Below are 14,841 nucleotides of genomic sequence, written 5' to 3'. Positions count from 1 at the left end.
CAAGGACCCCCAAATTAACATGTATTTAGCCGCGGACCCCCCCCCCCCCCCCCACACACACACACAAACCCTCCGTCCCCATACAAGATTTGTGGTGTTAAACTTTTTCAAAAATACAATTTTTTCTCAAGATATTTAAAAAATAGAATAAGCTCAGAGCTTGTAAATCAGCAAATAGCCTATGCATATAGGATTTAGATTTACACATAATCGTCTCTGTCGGGTGGAAGCCACCTATGAACCACACATGGCCAAAAGTGTTCATTTTCAGGATTCAAGCATCAAAAGTAGCAGAGCTTGTAGATCTGCTATTTTTTAATAGCAGATCTACAAGCTCTGCTACTTTTGATGCTTTTGTGTGACGCTGTAGTATGATCAGGTCGGGCGTTAAATTACCGGAAAAAAAACACAAAAGATTAAAATATGGAGATACGGAGGTTTCTGCCTCGACAGCAACGATACAATATCAACACATTTTGATACCTCCTGGAACCCCCTCAAGGACGCCTGGGGGGTCCCCGGACCACACTTTGAGAACCAGTCGTCCCCCCCACCCCCCACCCTGAGCCCACGTCAAAGATCAGGAGGAGATCCGTTAAAAATGGAAGTAAAGCATCCGCCCGAACTGGAGACGCGCGGCTTCTCAAATGGCTCATGCGCTGCACGTATGAGCCGGTGATATGTAATAAATATCTTTGCATGTGCACGTTCGTGTGCGTGTGTGTGTGTGTGTGTGGCTTTCCTTTTTTTTGCATGCATGCATGCATGCGTGCATGCGCATATCGTTGCTGTGGGGCAGAAACCTCTTATCTCCATATTCTGACTATTGGTGTTTTTTCGTAAATTAATGCCCTACTTGATCACACCACAGCGTCGCGCGAAAACATCAAAAGTAGCAGATCTACAAGCTCGAAACGCGGCGCGAAGCGGCGCGTTTCGAGCTTGTAGATCTGCTACTTTTGCAATTTTTGAGGGGGACATGAGATTTCCACACGACAGAGACAATGTATGCATGTGTACATTTCTGTGTGTGCGCGGGAGTGTGTGTGTGTGTCTGTGTCTGTGTGCGTGTGCGTGTGCGTGTGCGTGTGCGTGTGTGTGTGTGTGCGCGCGTGTGTGTGTGTAGGAAGCAGGCAGTAGCGATCAATAAAGAGTAACATCCTGGATAGAAATATCCCTCCTTTTCATCAGCCAATGTAGTTATTTAGTCACAAGCTCTTGTTAACCCATTCAATCCAGGAACGCATCCACAAATGTCCTCTACATCCTAACTGGTTTCTGAAAAAACATATGTTGCTGATGCTATATCAGTGGTGGTCAAACCTTTTCATGTCAAGGACCCGCAACATTATATGTGTTTGGCCGCGGAAGCAAAGATTTGAGTTACAAATGTTCGCTTGAAAATATATGTTCGCAAATTCAAAGATTTGCTAAAATCTACAAGCTCACCGAGTGCCGCGCTATGAGCTTGTACATCTGCTATTTTGGAACAGCCAAAGACATCTAAAAATTACACAGATGCGTTCCCAGATTGAATGGGTTAATACATCTGATTGTTTCAAAACCCACAGACACACTTCACCGTTTTCACTGTGACTTTCACAAATTCTCAAAAATAGCAATAACAGTCGATCTACAAGCTGACAACGCGTCGGATCAGAGTGGCTATTTTCGCTACTTTTGTGCGACACTCTTGTACGACGAAGTAGGGCCTTCATTTCAGGGGGAAAAACATGAAAAGTTGAAATATGGAGATACAAGGTGTCTGCCCGACAGCAACGATATACGTACAGTACATGCATATACGTACGTTGGTGTGTTTGTGTGTGGCCTTCATGCGCATAATATCATAGCTGTCGGGGTGGAAACCTCACAAGTCCGAAAACTGTTACTTTTCAGGATTCAAATTCAAAAATAGCAGATGCACATGCGTGTGAGCGAGCGCGTGCTTGTATTACTGATGCACAAGCTCAAAACTGCTATTTCTGCTACTTTCGCGAGACACTATAGTGTGATGAGGTAGAGCATTCATTTACGAAAAAACATTGCACGACAGCAACAATATGCATGTGTACATTTGCGTGCGCGTGAGTGTGTGTGTGTGTGTGTATGTCATGTGTGTGTGTGTGTGTGTGTGTGTGTGTGTGTGCGTGTGTGTAGGAAGCCAGGCAGCAGCAGATCAATAAAGAGTAACATCCTGGATAGAAATAGCCCTCCTTTTCATCAGGCCAGGCCCTGGTCGTCACCAGTGCCCGGCGATCAATACAGGAAGCTGTAACGTGAGGGGATGGGAAAGCAGAGGATACCCACCGCCCTGCAGCCTCTCGCTCGCCGTGGCGACCACCGGCCCAGGAACTGGGCTCATTATGGGATGCTTTCAATCAGAGGCGGGCCGCAAGGAGCCGCACGGTAGAGTCTGTGGGTCTGTGTACAGTGTGTGTCCGTGCTTGTGTGTGTGTGTGTGTGCGTGTGAGCGAGCGCGTGCTTGTATTACTATACTTGTGAGGACTCGATGTCCCCATGAATGTAGTCAAATTTGAGAAATGGCCGACAATCGTCTTGGTCCAGAGAAGTTGACAAGAGAATTGGTTGTTTTATGGTTTAAAACGTGTTTTCTTTTTTGTTAGGCTTACAATTATGGAAAGATTAAGGTTGGGATTAAGGTCAGAGGTTAGGTACAGAGGGGTTGGGGTTAGAGTTAGGCAGGATTTATGACTGAGTGTGGCTTAGTTGTGCGCGGGTGTCGTGCAATGAAAATCCTTACAACTTGTCGTTGTGAGCTTGTTAGATCGGTTATTTTCGGCTTTAGGTTAATTAAAAAATTGCCATTCATAAAAGCAGCATCCCAAAATGTTGATGTAGTATAGTAACACCAACGTGTGCGTGCGTGTGCGTGTGTGTGCGTGTGTGTGTGTAGGGAGGGGTATATAGGGGTGAGAAGGAGATGGCGTTCGCCATGTGGCGTGGTGCCATTAAGTAGCTTTTTACACACAGGAAATGCTAAGTGGACAAAGCTGGGCCAGATCAGCCCAGATGGACGTAACCCTACAGGATGCATATAAACCCAACAAGAAGAAGAAGAAGAAGGGGAGAGAGAGAGGGAGAGAGAGAGGGAGGTAGAGAGAGAGAGACACAGAAAGAGAGAGAAGGGGAGAGAGGGAGGGAGGGGGAGAGAGAGAGCGAGGGAGGTAGAGACAGAGAGAGAGGGGGGGGTAGAGAGAGAGAGGCAGAGACAGAGACAGGGAGAGGGAGAAGGTGAAGTAAAGGAAGACAGTAGCATATCGTTGCTGTCAGGTGGAAACCTTGTATGTCCAAAACCGTTCCTTTTTTTATTATTATAATTGTTTTACATTTTAAAATAGTGAAATATAGCTGGGGAGGTAGAGAGATAGCTGTGAGCACAAGCTCACAAGCTGTGAGCTTGTTAGGTCGGCTATTTTCACTAGGGCATTAATGTATGAAAAAAACAAAACCTATTTAAATATGGAGAGACAAGGTTTCAGCCTGACAGCAACAATACCACACACAGACACCAACCATTAACCAGCGCTGGAAAGTAACTCGGTACATTTATTCAAGTACTGTGCAATGTTTTGGTACTTTTACTTGACTTGAGGACATATTTTTTGTAATTTCTTACTTTGCTAATTTAGATTATTAATACAAAACATACATATATCAACCACAAGGGCATATTCAAGAAATAGCCGATCTACACGCTCACAACGCATCACACCAGCTTGTGGGTCGACTATTTTTGAGAAACATTTGAGTACCTTTACTTTGGTACTATAAGAAGATTTTGATGCCAATACTTTGTACTTGCACACCAGTAAAATATTGAAATACAGGACTTTTATTAAGAGATTATTTTTTTATATTTTTTTATTGTGGTATTGCTACTTTTACATATGTAAAGAAATGTAGTACTTCTTCCACCACTGTACCGCACACACACACACACACGCACACGCACACACACAGTCCTATTTTCAAAACGTTTCAATCTTTTTTTCAAAGAATGTCAAAAATGTTTGAAAATACCTACAAGCGTGCATTAGCACACGTTGCAAGCTTGTAGATCGTCTATTTTCAAAAAGCCACCAACAAAGACGGTCTCATGGCGCTGACACCCCCAGCGCTCCTCGACACGTTGTCATTAGTGGCCCCGACCTTTAACCCCTGCCCAACCCCCATCACACACTTAAAGAGCCACCGCGTTTCCCCCCTGCCTCAAATTAACAACATCCAACTCTCCCCCTGATTATGACTGGGGCAAATATTTGATCTGGGAGGAGGAAGCACTAGATCATTCTGCAACATTTATCAGCATCAAGGAGGAAATGAACCCTTGCTGAGGTGACCGGTGATAAAAAGCACATCCTGGCTAATAACTGAACCAATTCAGAACAGGGCTGCTATTGTTGAAAAAATAAAACAGAAAAGAAAAAAGAAACTATCTAAAGCAGTGGTTCTCAACTGTTTTAATTTCAAGGACCCACATTTGATATAATTGCTGTCAGGTGGAAACTTTATATGTCCAGACCAAAACCGTTGGTCAAAATCATTTTAAAATAGTGAAAATAGCCGATCTACAAGCCCACAACGCTAGATACGTTGTGAGCTTGTCCCTTCCACCACCCCGGCCCTTTTTTTTTTAAATCTCTGGGACCCCAATCTATACTATCTGTATAACTCTGGGTTCCATTTGGGCACTCTGGTGGTACCCACACCCCACGTTGAGAACCAGTGATCTAAGGAAACATATTTTAAAAAAACGGAATGGAGGACGGCAACAAGATGAGCTATCCACCATGCTTTACAAAAAAAGTGCCATTGACAATAAATATTTACCAATCATTTCCCTCTATTACCAGCAGGTATCAGCCAGTGGAGTGGTGTGGTGGTGTTTGCCTGCAGAAGCACACTGCCCTGTTGGTGTGTTTTGGTGTTTTGACCGTTTCTTTTGGTAGGCAGCGACGTTTTGGGTTATCAAAACAAACTGTGACAACACCAAAATACAGCGAGAGGGCAATGTGTTTCTGCAGGTAAACAAAACCACACTACTCCAGTGGCTGACGACTGCTGGGATAGAGTGAAATGATTGGAAGCAAATGTGTTTTGTTATGTAAACAGAGGGCAAAGTTACACACTGTGCCTTTAATGATAATAGGTAAATCAAAAGTTCTTGGTTGACAAAATAGCACAGCATGGGTAGGCTAATGTTCAGGGTCAGGGAAATGTATTGATAAACCAAAATATGAATAGAATACTTCAAATAGCAAGCTGCAATTGTGACTGTCATGCAGAAGATATTTTCAAATGCATGGTTTGAGATTTAAAAAATAATGTTTTTTTATTATTATGCACTGAGATGGCATGAACCCTTGGCTTATTTTTTCTCTTTGTGTATTATGTACATGAATGACGCATCGTTATAAAATATACTATCTATAGTATCTATCTATCTATCTATCTATCTATCTATCTATCTATCTATCTATCTGTCTGTCTGTCTGTCTGTCTGTCTGTCTGTCTGTCTGTCTATCTATTTATCTATCTACCTATCTATCATCTATATACACAACAGTATATCAATTATATATATATATACATCTATCTATTTATGTATTCATTTAGGTGCTTTATTTAGATAGGATAGCGGAGAACAGGAAACTCAACTGAGGGAGGGGGAATTACACAGGGCTCCAGCCGGAATTGTGGTCAACGCACTATCCTGTCACTTCCTGGCATGCCACATATGTTATGTATGTTTGATCATTTGGTTTGGAAGAACTGTAAAAAATGACTCCATCTTGGATGTACTGATAGATGCTTTGAGGTTAGAAACATAAATGGAGGATTTGAACTAAATGTGTAATTGTTCCATTTTCATTCATTTTTAATTGCGTCACTGCTGAAGAATTTCGAGAAATATTTTCAAGAAATAATACATGATGTTAAAGTAATGTGAAATACTCTTAGAGCCTTTGCTTCAATAAACACCCTTTACATGTGAATAAATGTGGTTTATATCAATATAAATGCTCAATAGTGATTACATTATTGACACAAACTTATTTCCCCTTTAAATATTTTACAGCTGGCCCAAATTAAGAGCATGTTGCCTGATCAAATCTGATAATAATTTTCATACAAAAACAAGTCTGAAAGAATGAATTTGTTCACAACTACATTAGATAATTTAATAAATAGTAGATGGACATTCTCTGTACTGTAGCTCGTAATTCTTTACTAACCAAGAGGCCATATTGTTGTACAAAACGGTCTCTTTCATAGAGATACAAGTACAGTTTAAATGATTTGTACTCAATTTATTATGTTTCCACTGAAAGATCCGACTCAAGTTAATCCAATAAGAACAAGTGCATTTAACAAACAAAACAAATTAATAAATACAACTCTTCCCAGACATCCAGTTTCAAGCTGGGTGTCCCAAGTGCCGATAAATATCTCTACAACAATAAAATGTCCCGGTTTTCAACATTCACTACCAAATTGTCCAGGTTTTTACCCAGGTTTATATAATAACACTTGTTATGAGTGCTTACATATAGTCAGTTGAAAGGTACAGTCACTCAAGTGCTAAAGTAATTGTCCCCCATCGTGATGAAAACAGCTGGGGGGAAATGTAATTAAATAAGTGTCTTAAATATGTCTCATAATAAATCGTCAAAACGTAGCATAAATAGCCGATCTATTCGCACAACAAATTGTGATGCGACGCATTGTGAGCTTGTATATTGGCAATTTTTAGCAATTTGTTTTATCGGATATAAGTGATTAAGGCTCCATGTTTTGGGTTTTGGGAAATATGGTCACTCTACCCACGCTGCCTCTAGTCCACCACCTTCCCATTTACCAGTCATCTCTGCCTTATATGGCAGGCAGGGCTCCCCAAAAGGAAATCACATGACTACTCTTTCTGCTTCTTTGGTGTTTTCTGGTTTGTGTTTGTTTGTTTTGTTTTTTTCATGTGCTGAAGGGGAAAGGGGCTTCTGCTGCCGCCGCTGGCTGGTGGGATACTGTGGCTACAGGAGAGACAAAGCCTGATACTGGCGATCTGGAGGCAGGGATGGGTGGGGCCTGCATGCCAAACGGTGACACGGACCAGAGGTTAATCTCACTAGGGGCCCACTTTAACCTCGCTACACAAAACACACACACTCATGCACAAACCATACCATATACATACACGCATGCTGTCTCTCTCTCTCTCTCTCCCTCTCTCTCTCATACACACACACGTAAAATAAAAACATGTTTTACAAAGGGCTTGCATGTAGACATCAACACCCACGCAGCAAAAGCAGAAAATGAGTAACTTCTTTTTTCTCTTACACACACACACACACACACACACACACATGCAGAACTCATGCACTCCATCCCATAAAGTGAACACTCAGTCTTGAGGCTTTGGACGAACAGCAGCACACAGCAGCAAAGCTAGCTCACTGCTGAACATTTCAAACTGATTACCGACAAAGGGCAAACCCTCCACCCCCCCCCCCCCACACACACACACACACACCACCCCCTACCTCACCCAACCCCACTATACCCCCCCCCCACCACCACCACCACCCTCCCCTCCCCTTTTTGTCTTTAAAGAAATTCCTCTTTTTAAAGAATGCCTTTAGGAGAGAGCAACCCCCATGTCCCAGCAGAGCATACATACACACACACACACACACACACACACACACACACACACACACACACACACACACACACACACACACACACACACACACACACACACACACACACACACACACACACACACACACACACACACACACACACACACACACACACACACACACACACACACGCACACACGCACTAGTCCAGGTAGGAGAGAGCTGACACACAGAGATAGTAACATTTCTGATTATTGTACTGTACAGGATTGAGGATTGCTTGTACAGACATATAGCAGATGGGCAGGTTTAAATACTCTCACACCCACATATATGTATATACTACACACACACACACACACACACTTTATCAGCTCACATAAACTACACACATAGCTTCCAACAGGAAGTGATCAGATAGAAGCTATGATGATGAGGCCTCCCAGGAAGAACTTATGGTCGGAGCCTCTTGCACACGCGCATGCTCACACACACACACACACACACACACACACACACACACACACACACACACACACACACACACACACACACACACACACACACACACACACACACACACACACACACACACACACACACACACACACACACACACACACACACACACACACACACCTCACTCTCCTTCCCTCTCACCCCCTCGTACCTCTTGCTCTTCCACACTCACTGGTCTCTTTCCAACCCCTCTCTCTCTCTCTCTCTCTCATGTTTTCGTCTACCGCTACCCCCCACACACACACTCTCTCACCCCCCCCCCCCCCCTCTCTCTCTCTCTCTTATTTTCCCACATCGCTCCTCTTTCCCTCTCCTGAGCAAACTCCTCCTCTCTCCCTCTCTGGGTCTCTCCTGTCCTTATACTCCCTCTGTCCCTTCCCTTCATACTACGTCTTTTCCTACCCCCGCCCCTCCCTCCCTCCCTCCCTCTCTCTCTCGCGCGCGCTCTCTCTCTCGATCACACACAATCTTTCTCACATACACACTCACTCATGCATATTGTCAGGGCTCTCGCATACAAACAAGATATTATCTTCAAATCCCCACCAAATTAATTGAGAACGTTGAGATATTACTGCATGCCCCCCACAAAGCCCCCTCTCTCCCTCTGTCTTATTCTGTCTTGAGTAAAAGTCATGTTACAGAGTTCCAAATAGTATTAGTATCAAATCTCCATTCTGTCTGAATATTGTGTTATCGTGTCTGATTAAACCTCACATCTTAGCTATTCAACAATCCAAAACAAAACGTCTGTTGTTATTTTGATTTTCATTAGACAGACAACAAAACATGCACTTCTTTGTGTGCTCCGTCTTGAAGTCTCTGGCCCAGTGCATCTGTACTGTCTAAACTACTTGAGACTGGTAATAGATGTAATAAAAGAAGTAATAAAATAGAAATACCCTGAATGAAACGTTGGTAATAAAAAACAATCTAAATGGAGCAACATTGAGTGAGTGGTATTCTTCTTTATTTGAATCTAGCTGCCAGTACCAGCACCTCATAAAACTGGTGTCTGTTTACCTGCTTTCTTACACTGTTTTTGGGCCTAATTAATGACAGTATTTATTTATTTTTTACTTAAGACTATCATAAATGTGTATCAGAACAGATTTAGCCAAATTCTCCTAAATTACCTCCAAGATAAATTCACGGTACCTTTTTATTTAGATGCAGCATATTCATAATTAATCTCTAAAGTTATATAACTTCTATATGTGCTAGAAATACAGATTTCAAACAGATGAAAATGTCAGAAGCTAAATAAGGAACCCTCTCAACCCACCTCATCATATGCAAGAATATTGTTAACATGGCTGGTAACTGCTATAGACAAACCAAGGCTAATAGTCTCAAATCACATCATGGATTCGAAAAATGTTTCTAGTGAAACCTGTACCACACCAAGGGTATCTGGCCCCAAGTTACAAATAGCTGAGACAGTCATTGTTTATTTGAGTTGTGCTAGGGCTATGTACGTTCTTCCCCATGTCTCAACCTTCACTCTGGCCTGATTCATTTGACTAACAGACTAGACTAACGATATATCGGTGTGGCCGATAAATGAGCCATTCAACTACATCAGTATGTAAACGATTATGCAGCCAATGTGTCCCATTTTTTAACACTTTCAACCTGGTGTCCCTATTTTCAAAGGTTTTCAAACACAATGTGTTGTGAGCTTGTTAATCGACTATTTTTTTAAACATTTGAATAGGGCATGAGAGGTTAATTAAATAGTTCCGTTTATGTGTTTATCAAACTGTTATTTGTGGCTATTTTTATATATGTTTTGCTTATAAATGTAAGTTTCTCAAATAGTAACGTTAATCAAATAAAATAAAAATCATTGATTACAAAATGAACTTAAAATACAGTATATTGGTCAGAACATTAGTAATATGCAGACTTTGACTCTCCAAAATCAGTTTTGCCATCAGACCCAGAAATTTGGCATCTAAAGCAGACAATGTAAGGCATGATGCATTGGTAAAATCAATGACAGTATAAAGGGATTCATCTTTGCACCACTGCTAAAAACACCAATGGGTTGCATTACCCACACACAAGCCTTTGTTCATTCATTTACTAAACATTCACTATTAACCAGCACTATCAGCAGAGCACATATAATACGCATCATAAAGAAGATAAATGAAGATAGATTGAATTAAGACATAGTACACCACCACACTGGAAACTTGTATAAAGAAGCACTGTGTTCCCTTCCCTTTTACAAGTTGTTAGTTTACATTCTTTTTCATAGGAAAGGTCAAATGATTTAGGCATTTTAAAGATAAATGGTGCATATACTCCAGAGGTGCAATTTACATCATAACTAGACAGGAAGTTTGAGATGTAAACAAAACAGCAAGTGGGGGTGTATGCACCATGCAGCACTGCAGCAGCACAGTGAGATCAAACCGTTTTAGCTTCAATGTAGCGTTGTGCACCTCAGTTCATCACTGCCAACCGTTTCACTCGCATGTGACATATATTTTGAGAAAGACAGCTGTGCTCTCTGTGCCACATCTGAGCCACAATATTCCCCAGTTTGATACACTATATCCTGTAAGAACACAATAAAAGCACCTCTCTGAGCGGGTGCGAAAATGAAATGGTGAAAATGACTCTCCTCATCCCCTCTCATTCCTCCTCGAGTCTTTAAAGGCACTTTATAGGACCGTAAAAAAGGCGATTTAACGGCAGAGAGAGGAGTTCAAAGGAGGAATCAACTGCTCTTTGTTTGCAACGGAATAAGACGAAAATAAGGCCACTGTGAATCCACAAGCACCCGATGCACAATAAATCAAACATCTGCCACGCTAAACAGGCTAGCTTCTGCTTTAGATTGATCACAAGACAGCATGGGGGTCAATACAGTAGGACACATGGCTCATAACGCAAGCAACCATTGTTACCTTCGAATCAGTGAACATGACCACAAAGTGCTATGTAATTACTGTCAACATAAACAAGTGACACAAAAACAACAGCAGGCCCTCCCTCTGCATGCACTGTGGTCCTCTGTGGTCATATGTCACAAGGAGCCACTGAGTGTGAGGGTGCACTGGATTTCTTGTTTGCAATGTGTTTGTTTTTTTTACATTCACAGACAGTGAAATCCTCAGTGTTCATCTATCCATTTGTACACTGACTTAAAGCTGCAATCTGGAACTTATTTTAATGACTAAAATGTTATTTCGACCAATGCTATGGTAGGGCATGTTAATGCAATATAACTAGCACTTCTGCAGTTGTTGGGAGGCGGCCTCCTTATTCTTCCATTGAGAAATTTAGACCCTGGTGTCCAGCAGGACACATACTAGCTGACAAAGTACTGCCTGAAGCTCGTAAGTGCAATTATCTCCCCTGGCAAATTGGGATGCTGTTGAGGGGAAGAAATGTGGTCTTACTGGCGGGATGGCATGGGTTTGAATCCCGGGTATAGGATTGGACATAATAGTTATTGACTGCAGCTTTGAACGAACACTCAGGATTTCACAGTGTATCAAGCAGGCTCTCTGCTGTCCATGAGGCAAGTGAAAACGAGGCTATAAGTGTGTCATAGCCCATGAATGTCTCTCCCTTCCCTCCACCGTCCAGAGGGAGGGAGGGAAGGGGGAAAGGAATCATGTCGCTTTGAGGAAACTTCACATGTTTTTTCTCTGTACCCTATGTGGAAAACGTTACGGTTTACAAAGTAACAACCTGGATCCCTGGTGAAATGAATCCGATACGTTATCCAAATGTAACCTTAATCAGACATTAGAGAAGACGTGTGCCTAGTGGTTCCCAGATCAGTGACACCACCACCAGATCCAAAGGGATAAAACTGTGTAGGCCTACGTTTCAGAACTGGGACTAGTCGTCAACAATGCATTTGCTCATCTACATCTGCACGTCCTAAACCCACACAAGACGAGTTCCGGTCCAACCGTGGATTACTTTCCCACCTTCCCAGATGTAACGGAAGGAGAGGTAGCCTAGTGCACTTTTTCTAAACGTGGGATCAGGGGACCACCAGTCCAATCGGACCTTTACGGGTCTCTAACTCAGAGAGTGGTCAAATGGAACCAAATGGACCCGCAAGGGTCCATTTGGTTCCATTTGCACACTCTCTGAGTTAAACTAACACTGAGGATTTTATATTTCCTCGAAATGAAAAGGGTTGAGAACCACTGGCCAGTAGTATGTGTCCACAAACAACCATGATTTGCACACAAAAAAATAACGTTTCTTCTTCCATTTTCATCGTGAATCCAACTTACTTGGTGGACGAAAACATCCAGAGGGGGGTCGACGGGGCTCCCGTCGCTGCTGGTCATTGAGATAAATCCGAAGCCCATCCGAACATTGAACCATTTACAGAAGCCAGCTCCTGACAGGCTCTGGGTGCGGGTTCGGTCTTCATGTTCGTTGGACTTGGCGGGGTGATCCTCTCCGCCACCTTTACCCGCCCCTCCTAAAAGGCAAATAAAGAGCACTTTAGCCTCACTGCATGTTAATATATAAGTAGCATACTTATACGTATACGTAATACAATGCATTGAGTATTAGGCTGCCCTGTGTTTGCGTCCAGTTTGTGTTTTTATTTGTATTTTTTTTTTTTTACATAACTCAGTTGAAATGCAGTCCTTTGGGGTGAGAGTCTCCACGAGTCTCAACGGGGGGAATCCCCCGCCACTCGCAAAAGAAAATAGGCTACTATGAAGTTCAAGACCAGTAACAGTTTTGAGCTGCACCATTTTTTCCAAGATCGGTCACGCGTGGAACGGTTATAGTGCGTTGATCCAAGCGTGCATCAATGCAACCCGTCGTCACCCCTCAAAAAAAGAAGAGAAAGTTGTTTTGTAGGCTGTGTGACATAATACGACGTGGTTGTACCTCACTCATGCACACAGTAAAAAAAAAAAAAAAATCTCAAGCAAATGGAACCTTGCGGTTCCAATGACCGCAAGGGTCCATTTGGTTGAGGATTTTTATTTTTTATCATAATGGATAAATGAACACTGAGGATTGGTACTTGTGCAAAGCGTGCTCGCTGCTGCTGCTGTAACTTGTGGAAAGGGGTTTGTCGATCGGTCTAAAAAACTGTACAGTTCATCTGAGTTGCAAGGCTAGTAGTAGTAGGACCCAGAAAGGCAGGTGTACACATGGTTCCTCTATAGCTTTACTGGAGCAGAAGCCTCTCTAACACACAATGCACAAAACATTACATAGATCATAACGGTGGTCGGCTGGGCGGTATATAAAGGTATAGCCAATGCGGATCGTTTTGAAGGTTTACAGCAATAATCTCACGCGGCGACCTCATTTTCTATGCAATGAGATGTAAAACTAAAAGACCCCCCCCTCCTCCTCTCCCCTCCCCGGGAAAAAAAAAACATAAGAAATAATTGCAGAATAACCTTCGGCCATGTTTCCCCGCGGACCCTCTGTGCCCAAGTTCCAATAGAAAGGCTTCCTTCTCTGCTGCGGTGTTCACCATTAATCCCACATCCTCGATCACATCGCTGCCGAATTTAGCTCGCATGGTACGGCGTGCTTTCTGTCTCTTGATATTTGGTCATGTCTCTCTCTCTCTCCCTCTATTCCCTCTCTCTGTTCCTCACACACTCTTCTCTCTCTCTCCCCCACACACACACTCGCTCATACACACCACCTCTGTAGCTGGTTCTCTCTCTCGCTCGATCTCGCTCTCTCTCTCTCTCTCTCTCTCTCTGTCTCTCTCTGTCTCTCTCTCTCTCCTGCTCTCTCATTCGCTGGCTCGCTGGCTGTGCCTGTTCCCGTACTGAACACGTGACTTTGTCAATTACATGCTTTCTTGCTACTAATTTCACTACGATTTCCGAGGGCGGGGAGTGGGTGCGCGTATTGTAACGCGTAGAGCACTGTGGTTCTCTAAAACTTTTCAATTTCTAAGGACCCCCATATATCTCTGAGTGTGTGCAAACGGGACCAACTTGGACCCGTACGGTACGTACGGGTCCAAGTTGGTTCCACTTGCACACTCTCAGAGTTACAGACCCTGTATAAGGGTCCATTTGGAACCCCCCATACCCCCCCTAAAGGAACCCCGAGGGTCCCTGGACGTGGACCCCACTTTGAGAACCACTGGTGTAGAGGGACACGAACTCGGAACCGGTCAGCGATGCCCACTCCGACTACAGAACGTGTTATATGCGCATGCGGGCATTTATATGAATAGCCCAGAGATGTAAAGCTTTAGGTGAACATAGGCTACCGTATAACGTGGGAGCCGACAGCCGAGGCTCCTGTAAGTTTCATATTTCACCCTCTCTGCCCCTATTTGATTTCACGTGATGTTCATTGATCTCCATCCCAGACCATGCACGAACCCTAGCGTCCATATACTAGCCCATTCTGGGGCGAACATTCGGCGAAAATAGCAGATCCACAAGCTATTGACATGGTGCATGGCGAGCTTGTAGCTATAAGCTATTTTCAAATTTCAAATGAGTATAAGACATATTTGACTTGATTTGAAATCGAGTCAGAGTTGTGAGAGACAGCAGCTTAAAATAAGAATGCAACAATAGCAATACTTTCCCTTTCACGAGCTCCTCTAGCCTATCTTATCAGTGCACCTTTTAAACTATAACCAAATCTCTTAAAGTCTTGATTGTTTTTC

At 43.0% G+C, this 14,841-nt stretch overlaps 1 protein-coding gene across 1 annotated transcript in view; it reads right to left on the bottom strand.

Annotated features, from left to right (window-relative positions):
* lin28b (lin-28 homolog B (C. elegans)) overlaps nt 1-13,686 on the bottom strand; it is a gene marked incomplete at its 3' end in the record, with an annotated part of 30,969 nt that extends 17,283 nt beyond the window's left edge. Inside the window, exons 1-2 of the mRNA XM_084082969.1 lie at nt 13,598-13,686; nt 12,458-12,651 (exon numbers count right to left, since the gene is read on the bottom strand). Of these exons, the coding sequence (XP_083939095.1) occupies nt 12,458-12,651; nt 13,598-13,607 (204 nt within the window). The 5' untranslated portion in view covers nt 13,608-13,686. The remainder of the gene's footprint in view (nt 1-12,457; nt 12,652-13,597) is intronic.
* Between the last annotated feature and the right edge of the window lie 1,155 nt (nt 13,687-14,841).

The sequence above is a fragment of the Gymnoscopelus microlampas genome, assembly GCF_963454915.1.
Source record: "Gymnoscopelus microlampas genome assembly, chromosome: 16".
Taxonomy (NCBI): domain Eukaryota; kingdom Metazoa; phylum Chordata; class Actinopteri; order Myctophiformes; family Myctophidae; genus Gymnoscopelus; species Gymnoscopelus microlampas.
The sequence above is the reverse complement of the archived record's forward strand: the minus strand, read 5'-3'. Positions and strand labels throughout refer to the sequence as shown.